General features: G+C 37.3%; 1 protein-coding gene across 2 annotated transcripts in view; it reads right to left on the bottom strand.

The window, feature by feature from the left end:
- LOC115214997 (inner centromere protein A) overlaps nt 1–16,329 on the bottom strand; it is a 49,701-nt gene that overhangs the window by 11,012 nt on the left and 22,360 nt on the right. Inside the window, exons 6-14 of one of the 2 annotated variants that reach the window (XM_036505490.1) lie at nt 15,393–15,555; nt 14,707–14,773; nt 12,615–12,630; nt 10,005–10,068; nt 8,090–8,227; nt 5,882–5,991; nt 4,888–5,055; nt 3,555–3,630; nt 2,142–2,437 (exon numbers count right to left, since the gene is read on the bottom strand). In XM_036505490.1, the coding sequence (XP_036361383.1) occupies nt 2,156–2,437; nt 3,555–3,630; nt 4,888–5,055; nt 5,882–5,991; nt 8,090–8,227; nt 10,005–10,068; nt 12,615–12,630; nt 14,707–14,773; nt 15,393–15,555 (1,084 nt within the window). In that variant the 3' untranslated portion in view covers nt 2,142–2,155. The remainder of the gene's footprint in view (nt 1–2,141; nt 2,438–3,554; nt 3,631–4,887; nt 5,056–5,881; nt 5,992–8,089; nt 8,228–10,004; nt 10,069–12,614; nt 12,631–14,706; nt 14,774–15,392; nt 15,556–16,329) is intronic. The other variant, XM_029784108.2, reaches the window with a different exon arrangement.

Below are 16,329 nucleotides of genomic sequence, written 5' to 3'. Positions count from 1 at the left end.
GGACTCTTCTACCTTTCACAAGAGATGATACAGGTGGTAATTTCCCATATATTTGTACTTTGGTTGGATGACGCTTCCACGAGAGATTTTGAGCTCTCATAAGGAGGCGAGTGTAAGTTCCATCCAACCACCTCTCAAGGGATAGTTAAGTTCTATAATCAATCAAGAAAAAGACTCATCCATTGGTGAAATAGAAACGCTGGATACATTTCTGTCAATATAGCCAAGCTCACAAATCAGGAGTTTGACTGGCTTCCGTGTCGGTGGCACATAAAAGGCACCCACTACACTCACGGAGTGGTTGGTGTTAGGAAGGGCATCCAGCTGTAGAAGCACTGCCAGATCAGACTGGAGCCTGGTGCACCCTCCTGGCTTCCCAGACCCCGGTCGAACCGTCCAACCCATGCTAGCATGGAAAACGGACGTTAAACGATGGTGATGATGATGAGTCAGAGTCACATCACATTTTACAAAGTGTTATAAAGCTCACAAAACTTGGGGTCAATCAAAATGCTTTTCTTTTCTTGAATAATGACTATATCAAAAAAGACATAAGAAATATTTCGGTGTACACCACATCACATCATGTCTCTCTCTCCAGTTGAGATAGCCATGTATCTTCTCTACTGCAAGACACATATTTCTGTCCCTCTAACATATTTTAACTTCTACCCTGGCACAAAGCCAACTCCTTTAACCCTTTAATTACAGTATCTATTTTGAGATGCTATGTGTTTCTTTCAATTACTTTAAATATAACAAAGAATTTAGTAAAATCACTTAGTTATCACTAAGTTGGTGCTAGGAACATAAATTGTGACTAAGGTTTGGTGGAAGATTTTAATTCAAAATTCATGTAAACAAGACATTTGTACTTAGAGCCAGAGGCGGTTTCAGCTGGGTTGGTAACAGAAGGGTTAATACTACTCCCCATCATAGTTGAGAGGGTCTTATCTTGTAAGTTAGTGGTACCAGCTGAAGAAATCAAGCCAAAGCAGACAGTAGGGCTTGGTGCAGTTTTCTGACTTGCGAGCTCCTCTCAAACTGTCCAACCAATGCCAGTATGAAAGGAGGATGTTAAATGGTGATGATGATGAAAAAGGATTACCAAATATTTTCCTTCTTCAATTTCAAACACAATCAACTACAAATGCATAAACAAATCGGTGTAATTATATCCAAAGGGATTACTGGGGAATGGATTATTGTGGACATTGGTCTACACTATTTTGCCAATTTTTTGCTGATCTTTGAACTTCTTTAATGAATGTCCTGTTTATGAAATGTTACACTTGTCAATCTGGATATATAAAGAGCATAAGTTTATTTAATTGAATTATTTTTAACTTCTCACATCCTGGCACCTTCCTAACGCCAAGGGCGTTAGGAAGGGCATCCAGCTGTAGAAACACTGCCAGATCAGACTATGCCTGGTGCAGCCTCCTGGCTTGCCAGACCCCAGTCGAACCGTCCAACCCATGCTAGCATGGAAAGCAGACATTAAACAATGATGATGATGATGATGATTTATGAATTCATAACTAATTTTCGGTATGTCTATTTCCTAATCATCCATGCACTCATAACTTCCATCCATCTAGTAAATTTTTAGTCTTTCTGCATAGAATGACAGATGCCTGTTGGAAGTGTAATGTTTCATAAAAGTGAGGCTGGGCAGTGGCATCAGAAGATACACAGTATCTAGAGAATGAACCATGTTTAACTCAACAGGTGTGAAAATAAAGTGATTACAGGTGAGCAAAGAAAGTCATCAAATAAAAACATGCTGAGTGAAAACTGTCCCTAGGGGAATTACAACCGTGTTTTGTGGTCTGCAACCACAACAGCTCCTTTATAGGATCCAGTTAGCTCAAGACATCATCAGGAGGAACCACGTCCGGTTTTCGGCCCCTACTCCTCTATCATTTTGACGTGGCGCCCCCCCACCTTTCGGAGGTGTCTTCAGCTCTGGTGTTGGGAGCAAAGAAAGTCATCAAATAAAAACATGGTGAGTGAAAACTGTCCCCATATTAACAGTTGATGGTAATCTAAGAAAAATGTTGACTGAACTAATTAGGGATTTTGGAAACTAAAATCCAGTAGAAGACAACATATTACTTATTGTGAAGTAATATCAGTACGGGAAAATAGATATTCAGAAATAAATAAATATGATGTAATGTGACCAAATAGTAAAGGAATCAATAAATATGATGTGAAACCTTTCTGCTTTGAAGCGAAGTCTTTCTTTTTCTCGTTCTTCCTCAAACCGTTTTCGTTTCTCCAAATCAATGAGCTTATCTTTTTCAGCCTCCAGCTTCCTTTCCCTTTGTTCTTCAATCTTGCGTTTCTCTTCAGCAGCCTTTTTCAACCTCTCTTGCTCTTCAAATTCCTTCTTCCTCTGGAGAATGGATTGCTGTCGCAGTTGTTCTTCTTCCTGGTTTGAAAACAATTAAATTTTTAACTTTGGGAAAAGTTCAAAAATTATGCTTCAGCAAAAACCCAAATGGAACCAGAGAAAATCAGTAACATTATAAAAGGTGGTGGATTAACGGAATTGTTAGAGCATAGGTAAAAAACGCCTTGTGGTATTTCTTCCAGCTCTTAAATTCCTGAGTTCAAATATTGCCAAAACCAATTTTGCTTTTCATGCCTTCAGGCTTGACAGAATTATTTGCCGGACATGTATAATGCTGATAGTATCAACTAACCCCTCCCCTCAAAATTGCTGCCTAAATTTTAGGAACAATTATTTTACTATTATTCATTTATTACAAATTATAACTTCAGATGCAGAAATAAAAGTGAATTTTATCATCAATATATAATTTTAATAGAAATTTTTCAAGAATAATATGTATTAGATAAGTAAGAGCCAACATGTTCATGAAAATGGTATAAAATGTTGGCAGAAATGATCAGATAAAAGGAGTTTAAACTGAAGTAAATATCTATACGAATATTCCTAATTTTGGCATCTCTAACAGTAATTGTTAAAATAATAATTTTCATCATCATAAATTGGTATTCTAGCACATTTCATTTATAAAATTTTAGATTCTTGTTTGGTCAACCTCTGCCCTATTTATATTCTAGCTTATAGCTATCAACCGAATTCTATACACATTTGTCAATGTCTATCAGATAACTATTTACTTTCTTGTTTCTTTACACAAGGGCTAAACACAGAGGGGACAAACAAGGACAGACGAACGGATTAAGTCGATTACATCGATCGCAGTGCATAACTGGTACTTATTTAATCGACCCCGAAAGGATGAAAGGCAAAATTGACCTCGGTGGAATTTGAACTCAGAACATAATGGTAGACGAAACACCGCTAAGCATTTCGCCCAGCGTGCTAACGGTTCTGCCAGCTCACCGCCTTCCAACTATTTACTTCCTTACTGTCTTAACCCTGGTATATAAACAATCTATTTCTACTCCAAGTATTGTTTCATAGACTTAATTCCATAATAAACTGCATTATTTCAAATGTAGATGAACCTTTAGTCCATCCCTGAAAAAAGAAAAGAAAAGCCCTGCATACTCACTTGCTCTTTCCTTTTCCGATTTCTTTCTTTCTCTTCTATTTTTCTTCTTTCCTCAGCTTCTTGCTGTTTCTTTAACCTATAAATAGTAGATATTCATTTAAACCATCAATAAAAAGATATGCCACTAACAAACTAAATATCGATTAATAAAACAACAATGTATCATCATCATTTAACGTCCGCTTTCCATGCTAGCATGGGTCCGACGGTTCGACGGGGGTCTGGTAAGCTATGGAGGGTGCACCAGGCTCTAGTCTGACTTGGCAGTGTTTCTACAGCTGGATGCCCTTCCTAACGCCAACCACTCCGTGAGTGTAGTGGGTGCTTTTTATGTGTCACCAGCACGGGTGTCTTAACTACAATTTCCGTTTGATTTTTATTTTGATGTTGACGTACTTGACTCAATACGTCTCCTCAAGAACAGCGGGTCACTCAACGATCCAAGGTTAGCATAGCAGGCCGTCCTGCGAGCCATGAACTCACTTCATTTGTCAGGTCTTCACTGTCACAGCATATCTCATGGACATGGATGTCTATGTGTGCTCCACTATGTATATATATATATATATATATATATATATATAAATAATTGTCTATATGCTTGTACATATGTTTAAGTACAAGTATAGGTGTATATATTTGCTTATGTATGTATATGTATAAATAGATATATATTTATATATATATATATATATATATTGAATTGTACGTGTATCTTGTTTCATGTATATATTTATATTGTGAATGTACTTTATAGTCTCTGACGAGGCCTATGGATATATATAAGTACCTCATTTTTAACTGCCTACAACCTCAATAAAATTGACATGTATGAGCACAACAAATTACTTTATCCAAAGGCTGAAACAGCTGTAAGTGATTTTAATAATTTATATTAAGGTTTTTTTTAATTGTATTCTTATTTTATATGTATTCTTATTTTATAATGTATATATGTATGTTATTATGGTTATCGTTTTGATAAATAAATAAGTCAACATTCTAATATCCTAAAGCTGATGAACCAACTAAATTGTTTCTCCATTTTCTTATAATGGGCATGAAAGGACTGATTATTGTAAGATACATGATAATTAAAAATATTTGCAGCAAAACATTCGGTAGCAGAAAGGATAGATAATCATACAGGCAATCACTAGAATGAATATACATATATATATATATATATATTTATAAAATGGTGAATCATGATAGATGCTTACATGGAAAAATGAATTTAAGAAATTTGTGTAGAAATTTCATGAGAAATTTGGGGATAAACAAAAAAGACTACATTTGAAAATATGGGTATGTAATAGAAAAATGAGTTTACCTAAGCCGCACTTTTTCTCTATCTTCTCGCAATTTTTCCTCTCGTATACGATCAGTGGTATTGAATTTTTCTTCAAGTCTTTTGGTCTTCTTGTCCTTCTGAACTTGTTCTTGAATCATTTTTATTTCACGAGTTTCAGCAACCTTTCGCATGCGCTCCTCTCGTTTTCTAGAATACAAAGTACATTATGGTTACCAATAAGACTCAGTGTAGCAAGCAATGTTACCAATAAAACACTCGTTTTAAACTCCTCTAAGGATGTAAAAGCTCCAAATACTAAGGAAGTAACAAATGTTCTTTACATTTTATGTTGAATACATCCCAACTTCAGAAAAGCTAACACAAAACATATCTTTCATAGTTTATCATCTGGCTTTTGAAGGAGACATCAACTGATGTTTTGGGATACTGCTCCAATAATGGTCTTTCACTTATGGTTTTAATATAGACTAGCACTATGACCTGGCAACGCTGGGTCATAGTGCTAGTGCATGCATATACAGCTGCGTGCGTGCACACATACACGCGAGTACTGTCCAAATCTCCGACCAATCACATACAGCTAGCTGGCATATCAAGTTTTGGGCATTTTGATTGGGTTTAGGATAAAAAATTCACAAAAACGTCACTTCTATTGATTTTTTAATGGCTTTGCAGGGTGACTGCGGAAATTTAAAGATGTGCATGACCACCCTTGGACGGTTTTAAATGACCATAGAAAGTGTGAGCCCTCTAACTGAAAAATTGTGGATTTGTATAAAGGACACACACACACACACAGACAGATGTTTTGCCATTTATATATATAGAGAGATGTGTTAAAACTACTTATATAAACATCTTTATTCATTGCCCAACTATACAATAACAATCCAGAGTTTAACACTGCTGTTTGGTTAGTTTTCTCCTTAAATGCGCTTTATGTCACTTCTAAAACTAGACACATAGCTACAACTATATCAATTGCATTATATTCAACTTCAATTCTGCCCACCTTTTCTGTTCATCCAACTTGAGCCGCTGAATTTCTTCTCGCTTCATCATCCTCTCTTTCTCTTTACGCTCCTTGTTTTCTAATTCACGCTTTTTTAGTTCAATTATTTCCTAGAGAAAAGGGATACAATTAATAAACAAGTCTAATTCAACAAGGTAAAATACATCAGATACATTAGCACAGCATTTTTCAAACTGTGGGTCCTGACCCATCTGTGGGTTTCAAGATAAATAAAATGGGTCACAACAAAAAAGGAATGAAAAAAAACGCAAGTGGGTGCAAAGTGCAGAATATAAACAACTCTAAATGTTGCACAGCACTCATAAATCACTGCTAGTTTTATTGATTTCTCCTATGACAAGGCAGGCTTTACCAATCAAAACATAATAGTGCATATTATGAATTTATTATACATATACAAAAAAGAAGTTATCGCAGTCAAAATCACTTTGAGGTTTTATCCAAGGCAATCGACAGTCTCTCACTCTGTCCCTCTCTTTTCCCCTTAAATCCTTAACCATCAAACAAGTTTAATAACTAGTTGTCAACAACTTGGGCAATCAACAAACACACACACTCTTTTGTCTTGAATCGTTAAGCATTAAACGAGGTCGTTCCAAAATTGAATGGTTAGTTGTCAACAGTTTTTTACATAACAATTTTTATATTTTTTATTAGTCTTTACTAATTTTATACAGCATGACCTTCCTATTTCTTCTGTCTTTACAGTTTTTTTTATTATTTTACTCAGATTTAGTCTTCACACTTTTAGACATTAAAGTAAGCTCGTCATCATCATCGTTTAACGTCTGCTTTCAATGCTGGCATGGGTTGGACGATTTTGACTGAGGACTGGTGAATCAGATGGCTGCACCAAGCTCCAAGCTGCATAGCAAGACACACAACTAATACAGTAATAAAGAAACAAATTATTGACTGTATTGTTCACTGAAAGTTCTGTAGCAACTTCATCCACGAGGATTTCTGGAATCAGTAAAATCATAAAATAATCATCATCATTGTTTAACATCCGTTTTCCATGCGAGCATGGGTTGGATGGTACGACCGGGGTCTGAGAAGCCAGGAGGCTGCGCCAGGCTCCAGTCTGATCTGGCAGTGTTTCTACAGCTGGATACCCTTCCTAATGCCAACCACTCTGTGAGTGTAGTGGGTGCTTTTTACGTGCCAGGGGAGGCTGGCAACGGCCACAATCAGTTGGTGCTTTTTACGTGCCACCAGCATGGAAGCCAATCAAGGTGACACTGGCATCAACCATGTACGGATGGTGGTTTTTACGTGCCAGGGGAGGCTGGTAACGGCCACAATTGGTTGGTGCTTTTTACGTGCCACCAGCACGGAAGCCAGTCAAGGTGGCACTGGCATCAACCACGTACGGTTGGTGGTTTTTACGTGCCAGGGGAGGCTGGTAACGGCCACAATTGGTTGGTGCTTTTTACGTGCCACCAGCACGGAAGCCAGTCAAGGTGGTGCTGGCATCAACCACGTACGGATGGTGGTTTTTACGTGCCAGGGGAGGCTGGTAACGGCCACAATTGGTTGGTGCTTTTTACGTGCCACCAGCACGGAAGCCAGTCAAGGTGGCACTGGCATCAACCACGTACGGATGGTGGTTTTTACGTGCCAGGGGAGGCTGGTAACGGCCACAATTGGTTGGTGCTTTTTACGTGCCACCAGCACGGAAGCCAGTCAAGGTGGCACTGGCATCAACCACGTACGGTTGGTGGTTTTTACGTGCCAGGGGAGGCTGGTAACGGCCATGATCGGTTGGTGGTTTTTACGTGCCACCGGCACAGAAGCCAGTCAAGGTGGTGCTGGCATCAACCACGTACGGATGGTGCTTTTTACGTGCCACCGACATGGAAGCCAGTCAAGGTGGTGTTGGCATCAGCCAACTGTGATAATAAATTCAGTGAAATGGAAGTTGTTATCTCCAGTGACATTTCATATGGTTTTAAAATATGATGCTTCTAAAGAATTGCCATTATAAAGTTTAGGAGTTTCTATACCATTTCAATAGTTCTGATTTCCGGATATGTACAGGAGAAAGACAAGGATCAAACTGATAAAAAAATGTGTAAATGTAAATAATGGAAATGTTTGAAGCTTCACTTTTCAGTGTGTGTATATAGACATATATTTTATATGTATGTGTGTGCTGAGCAAGAGAGAGAGAAGCAGTAAAATTACCTGTGAAGTTACGGCTTTAATTGGAGTTGCAGTTTTCTTAAGAAAAGATTTGAAGTTACCAAAATTTGATAAAATTTTAAGTCGAGAGTGAGTATTATTCTTCTGAGCAGAACCTGTAAATGTGCCATTTTGTACATACTGAAACAAAAATTGGATATTAAATTTATTTGCATCCAGGAAAACTGAGGATAAATAATCATCAATATATATCAAATATGACATCTAAGAAACAGTGATACATCAGATGGATACTGAAGAGGGTAAACACTATTTACTAATCAGCTTTTCACCCAATCTTGTTATTTTGTTGTGCTGTTTGAAAGGTTAACTGGCCAGCTGCTGGTATCTTAAATACATGATTTACATTCGGTTACTTCAATGAGACCTACTTTTCTTTGTCATTGACTTCAATTATCATCATCATCATCATCATTTAACGTCTGCTTTCCATGGTAGCATGGGTCGGACGATTTGACCGAGGTCTGGTGAACCAGACTCCAATCTGATCTGGCAGAGTTTCTACAGCTGGATACCCTTCCTAATGCCAACCACTCCGAGAGTGTAGTGGGTGCTTTTACATGCCACTGGGGTGGTACTGGCAACGGCCACGCCCAAATGGTGCTTTTTACGTGCTACCTTCACAGGAGCCAGTCCAGCAGCACTGGCGACGACCTCGCTTGAATATTTCACATGCCAATATTAGTAAATAATTTGATTGCATAGTACATGAACCTTGTGTCAAATTAGTCTGCTGAAGGGCTGCTCCACCTATTTTCCATAGTGTAATCTGACAGGAAATCAATGATCCATCATGTTCATGGATCACTCTCTGATCAATCCCAGGGTTCAGTTTTGTCCTTGAATTCATCCAAGATCTCAACCTATTTTAGCAACATGACAATTGCTGTACACAAGAAAACATTATTTTATCCTCCACCATTAATATGGATAACATACAATTAGAACCCCTGTGAATATTTCCTGAAGAATGTATATACTCAACATAGTAAAGACTGTACTGTTCTACATTTTTGAGATGAGGAATTTTGTACATTATTTACATTTGACGGATATGCGTCCTCGTCTTGTTTGTTGTTACCACAACGTTTTGGCCGATTTCCTCTCCAGCCTTCATCAGGTGTCCTGGAGGAATTCTGAACCCAACCTAAACATTCCTAAAGTATTTTTGTGCTGATATTATTATTATTATTAATATTTATTCAAGGCACTGCCTAGAATTGAACTCACAATCTTGGGGTTAGTAGCCTGCGCTCTTAACCATTACACTATATATCTGTGGGCAATTATAGAGTGAATATTTGGGCTTATAAACTTAATGGTAGAGCTTGGAAGTTAAATGTGCAGAGTATGGTTGTCTCAAAAAGAAGATTGAATTTCAGTTCTCCTTGATTGTGCAAGGAAAATGAAATCTTTTTGAAAACAGTCATAACAGGTGATGAATCTTGGGTCCCTGGCTATTATCCTAAGTTTCAAGGCATTGAGGAAATCCAAGAAAATGATAATGAGGCTGCTGCCTGCTATCCCAATGATGCTTCAGAAGGTGACTACTTCTAGGGAGATTAAATGCCAAATTGATGTGTGTTGCAGATTTCTTTTGATAGCACAAGTCCTGGCATCTTTTGATTAGGCCTCGTATTACTAACATTGCTTTACTTTTGTAGGTAATTCTAACAAACTTGGCTCTTAAAAAAATGCTTAGAAAACAACATTTTCCTTTTTTGTTTTTTTTTTCAAAGTGTATTCTAAGTTGCAACAGATAATGCCATAATTAAATGATCAACACATGGAAGACAAAAGACAATGGTATTCAAAATAAAAACTTTAGAGATTGCCATATAAGTAAATCAACAAAGCAAGTTGCTACTCTATGGCAATAGCATGGACTATATCTTACCTTGCTCAAGCTGTAATTATTTCGATTAAAGCTCCTGTTGGCCAAGGAATAACTGGAGTTCAAACTAGACATGGGAATTTAAAAAAAAAACAAATCATTTGTAAATTTAGAGAACTTTTTTCAAGTAATGTGGTAGCTTTAATGTCTAATGTTGTAAGCTGACATGGAGAAAATAGAGCCTGCAGAGAGACACTCAGTCATTTGCCTTGAGCAAAGTAGTCTAATATACAAAAAGACAAGCTAGTCACCTTTAATCATAGATCTGCTTGATCAAGGCAGACTTCAAGGCTGAATAACAACACATTATTGATATAAAGTAGATAAATTTGAATCATAGTAAATTTGAATACCACAAAATGTTTAGCTGAAATACGAAGACAAAAAGTTCCATCTCTTCTAAACAGATGGTTAGCAGGTATATGGTATGATATACAATAACATTCATCATTTGGTTTAACCCTTTCTTTACTATATTTCTATGTGTTTAAATTCACATTCTATAGATTAAATTCACATGTTTAAATTCACATTTTTTTTTGTCTCATAACTACTTGAATTGTAAGCATGGAAAGCGGACGTTAAATGATGATGATGATGATGATGATGTACAGGTAAATTTTGAAATATAAAAGTTACTTAAACAAATAAAAATATCATTTTGTTCACCCTGTTACTTTTCCCTTGTTTACATTTTACATAGCGATTAGTTCCTGACATTATTTTAAGGAACATATAAATTTGAGTAAACAAAAGGAGTGATCAGTGAGGAAGTTTCATTAGGTACTGTTTCTTCAGATAATTTGAAAAAGAAATTTGGAGAAAAATATTCACTCCATGATCATCTTTCTGAAAAGCATTACTTTCTACACTGATGCCTTGACAATTGCTTATGCCTTTCTAAATTGAAACATCCAGTTCTAAGTGCACCACATGCCATACTTGATGCATATCTTATTTACTGCTGCTGCCAAAACATTTAAATTTTGAGTTACTATTACTAAATCTGAAGCTTATAAGATTTAAAATGTTATCAAGGCAAACCCCCCCCCCAAAAAAAAAGGGGGCATAGCAATTGTTTATTGAATTTGTGTTATTACTAAATCAGTAACGAGTTTTACATCAATATTTTGATTTACTCTTTTACTTGTTTCAGTCATTTGACTGTGGCCATGCTGGAGCACCGCCTTTAGTCGAGCAAATCGATCCCAGGACTTATTCTTTGTAAGCCTAGTACTTATTCTATCGGTGTCTTTTGCCGAACCGTTACGGGGACGTTAACACACCAGCATCGGTTGTCAAGCAATGCTTGGGAGACAAACACAGACACACAAACACATATATACGACGGGCTTCTTTCAGTTTCCATCTACCAAATCCACTCACAAGGCTTTGGTCAGCCCGAGGATATAGTAGAAGACACTTGCCCAAGGTGCCACACAGTGAGACTGAACCCAGAACCATGTGGTTGGTAAGCAAGCTACTTACCACACAACCACTGCTATGACTGGTAGTGAAGCATGTGGCTTAGCACTTGGGGCATTTGGCTCACGATTGTAAGGTTGTGAGTTTGACCCCTGGTGGTGCATTGTGTCCTTCAACAACATGGTTTATTTCACTACTTTAGTTCATTCAGCTGGCAAAATAGGAATAGTACCTGTATTTCAAAGGGGCCAGTCTTGCCACATTCTGTCAGGCTGAATCTCCTTGAAAACTACATCATCATCATCATCGTTTAACGTACACTTTCCATGCTAGCATGGGTTGGATGGTTTGACTGAGGGCTGGTGAACCAGATGGCTGCACCAGCCTCCAATCTTGATTTGGCAGAGTTTCTACAGCTGGATGCCCTTCCTAATGCCAACCACTCCAAGAGTGTAGTGGGTGCTTTTACGTGCCACCGGCACAGGGCCAGTCAGGCAGCACTGGCAACGACCTCGCTCGAATCTTTTACACATGCCACCGGCGCAGGTGCCAGTAAGGCGATGCTGGTAACGATCACACCTGAATGGTGCCTTTTAAGCGCCACTGGCACGGAGGCCAGATAGCCGCTCTGGCAATGATCCCGCTTGGATGGTGCTCTTTAAGGCGACGCTGGTAACGATCACGCTCGAATGGTGCCTTTTAAGTGCCACTGGCATGGACGCCAGTTAGCCACTCTGTCAATGATCACACTCATATGGTGCTCTTTTCACCCTGCTAGCACGGACGCCAGTCATCGAATTTGATTTTATGCATGAATGTGGAGTGCTTAGTCACTTGCATATGTTAATTCCATAAGCAGGGTCTTCTGTTAATTCCATGAACAAGCAGTTCCATTGATAGGATCAACGAGAAGACTTGTAAACTAGTAATACAATAAAGGAAGGGTTAACACTACTGATATTAGTATTAATAAAGACTTAGCAAACTGCAGAAGGAATATATGACCACTAACAAGAGTAGTACATGAACTTTGTACATGTATAAATGGAAAACGGTGCACATGCAAATGAAGAACAAAAGTTAGTTCTGCAACAATAAACATTTCATCAACTGTTAATACCTATGGCTCACTATGATTAAAAACTAAATTAAAGAAAGAAGATAATGCAGAAATTAGAAAATACTTACAGCAAACTGTGAAGTCCTGTTTAAAAACAATAATAAACAACATTAAAATGCAAATAAAATAATCTTATTAACAAATTACTGAAAAATTAAAAAATTTTTTTATCTACATTGGCTTTAAAATGATTAGTTATGAGTGCTGGATCAAAAGTGGGTATAAGTCTTTTCTTTATCAAATGACATACTGTTTGAATTGTACATGTTGGTGGGGTAACTCTTCCCCTAAGCGAAGGGCATAGTTTCCATCACAAGCAATGCAACAACCCTTTTGTTTTTAGATCATAAAGATACAGATGTGTTACATATTCCGTCACCAGATTTGTGAAGATTAAAAAAAAAAAGTCTTCGTTAGTTTGAAATCCTTCCAGCAAATCAGAGCAGGCTTCCACTCTCCTTTGTGTCAACTACCAATAGCCAAAATCTTCCACCATCTTCTATAATGCATTGTGACTACAATTCAGTTGTGTAGCAGACTCAGTGTAACTTGTCTGTTCACACAAACCAAAATATCCACTTGCTGGTAATTTGTGCCAATAGCCAAGGTTGACAGTCTCCCACTGTATGGGAGTTTGTCAGCAAAGCTTGGCTCTTCGTTTGGCTTGGAACCAATTAATTGTCTCCAATGAAGGAAAAACAGTTAATAAAACTTATGTCCACTTCTGCATTAGTTTTTGGTACATCACTTGTACTTTTAGCAAACTCTACAAACCAAATCTATAAGTGCCTACCTCTTTATTTGTTTGTAAGCCAGTTTCACAATATTTGCTAGGAGACTGTACAGTTTTTAATTAGAAACAAAGTATTTCCATACTCAACCCTGAAATTCCTTATAAACAAATGTACCGGTGTCCCATTCTTCAATGGAAAATTTAATGTAAGTGTAAAAAAACAGAAATGAATATTTTTCTAAGCTACTACAATCAATTACATACTATACCACAGTAATTACTGGAAACATCACACTGTACAAGACATATTCCCAACAAAATAGGGATTTCAATAGGAAGGACAAATGCTGACAGCCATCACTTCCTCACCCCTACCTTTCCTCCAACTCATATTCACCATGGACCATCACTCCATCTTTGTTCATTATTTACAAACTTCACTCCCCACCCCAATTCCACCTCTCACTCTTTACACACCTCTACCCACCCACTCTTTCTGCTCTGTTTCCTCTTCTATTCATCTTCTTTTACTTTGAGAGTACACACTCACGCATACAGACACACAACTATCTTTATCTCTCCAGCTTCACACTGATTACTCCTACCCACTATTGTATATTGTGAGGTAGCCGTGTATGTCCTCTGCACAGCAAGAAACCTATTCTTGTCCCTTCTTTCATACTAATATAAAGCTACCCCCATTCTCTCTCTCTCCTAACAAACTAAAGAACTTAAGTCAAGGAAGCTCTTCAGTCTTTTGAGGTACATGGTAAGCTCATTAGTGTTGGTGCCATGAAAAAGAAGAAAAAAAGCATTCAGTGCATTTTGTGAAGTGGATGACACCCAGCAGCCTGCTGACTTGTTGGATCTTGCTGAAATATGCAACACAAGCCAACATGAAAGATAGCTGTTAAATGATAACCCACAGATGGATACTTCTGGGGAAACAAAAGCTTGTTTACCATACTAATCATCATCATCATCGTTTAACGTCCGCTTTCCATGCGAGCATGAGTTGGACGGTTCGACCAGGGTCTGGGAAGCCAGGATGCTGCACCAGGCTCCAGTCTGATCTGGCAGTGTTTCTACAGCTGGATGCCCTTCCTAACGCCAACCATGCCAAGTAAATATTTGTCATTTTATACATGCATTTTGTACCTATACACTGCATGTTTGGAGTACTGCTTTATGAATGTAGTATGCCAAAATAATTAGAAAGTGTAACATATAAAGATAAAGATCATATGATTTTGCACAATTAGCTTCAACCACACAATACTAAAATTTAGGACTCACTGATATCCAGTTTAAAAATAGCTAAACGTTTGTTTAGAGAAATTTTAGCTGCTACACTGACGAGTTTAAGTAAACACAAAAAGTTATTTAGCTGACTTTTGGAATATGAAATAAAAGCATATGAAACTTACCATTGTGTTTAGGTGTAGATAGATTTGATGGGGTAGTGTGTACATTAATTAAGGATTTGACTTTGGACTATAAAATAAAATTAAAAAGAGTCAAGTAATGGATGAATGCAAACAGTTTAGCAAGTTCAATGCAAATATTTGATATAATGCCTCATTTCCTTTTACTAAAATTTAAATTAAAATCTTTAAAATGACTTTTCTAAAAAGTATGCTCAGCTTCATGAATTTAGTAATCCAAGTAATAAAAATACAACTAGCTAAATATTCGAACTATAGTATTGTTGGCGAAACAAAATTCACCTATTGTTACCAAATTAAAATTTGAGAAAATATGTTTCTTTATTACCCACAAGGGGCTAAACAAGGACAGACAAACGAATTAAGTCGATTACATCGACCCCAGTGCGTAACTGGTACTTAATTTATCGGCACCGAAAGGATGAAAGGCAAAGTCGACCTCGGCAAAATTTGAACTCAGAACGTAATGGCAGACGAAATACGGCTACGCATTTCGCCCGGCATGCTAACGGTTCTGCCAGCTCAAAATAGAAAGTTACATTTTCATAACACAAATTAACAATGCTGTATTAAAACAATCGTTTTTTTCACCAATTTTCTCTAATGGCCCCCACCCCCACCATCTACATCATTTTGTTGAAACTAAACTTCAAAGAAATAAAACTTACTTCACTTTCATCTTCAGAGTCCTCACAATCAGCATCGTCCTCAAGTTCTTGAGATGCAACATCTTTGTGGCTAGACTCCTTCATTTCCTCTGCACAATGTCGTTTTGTGTCAGTTGTAAAAGCATTTTCCACTTCTTCACTTGTCCGTTTGCGTGCGCGACTTCTGAAAATATAGTTGTTGCTGTTATGCATTTCACATGTCAGAAAGTAACAACTGAGTAAATATTTTCTAACCTATTTAAACTTCATAACAAAATAATAGAGTAAGCACAAAGCTTGAGATCTGTCTCAACATATTTATCAGAGTAATAGGTTTTTATTCATCATCATCATCATTTAACGTCCGTTTTCCATGCTAGCATGGGTTGGATGATTCCCAATTCTAATAAATTTTATGATATTTTACATCCAATTACTTCTTTGTATAATAGTGCTCACTTGTTTTGTAAAAATTGCTTTCATTATTTTATCATAGTCATAATCTCTCTTTTTTTACAAACATCAAAGTAGTCCAACTATGGAGAAGGAAGCAGTTTGTCACTTTTACCTTCCCCTCAAAGCAACATAGAGATTTCAATTCAGCAGCCCATCTGTAAGCTTTGAAGTATGAACAAACATTGTCGAAGAGACTCCTTGCATTATGTAGCTGCACAATAGACAGGACAGCCTGTTTTTGAAAATTATTGAAACTAGCTTTCATTGTTAATCCTTTAACAGAATTCTTCCAAATTTGAACTGACTTAGGGTCTTATTTTGAAGTAGAATATTCTCCTCTTGAGATACCCTAACCAGTTGGTCATGTGTAGCAGAAACAAAATGATCTCTACGTCTACGTGCATATTCAGATATTTGTTCAGTTGCTTTGCCTTGATTTTATCCGATTCAGTTTCCCGCCTTTCTCTCTGCCGTTGTGCTTTTGTTCTTGTTCTTGAAATCA

The sequence above is a fragment of the Octopus sinensis genome, linkage group LG8, assembly GCF_006345805.1.
Source record: "Octopus sinensis linkage group LG8, ASM634580v1, whole genome shotgun sequence".
Taxonomy (NCBI): domain Eukaryota; kingdom Metazoa; phylum Mollusca; class Cephalopoda; order Octopoda; family Octopodidae; genus Octopus; species Octopus sinensis.
This window is presented reverse-complemented; position numbering and strand designations above follow the sequence as displayed.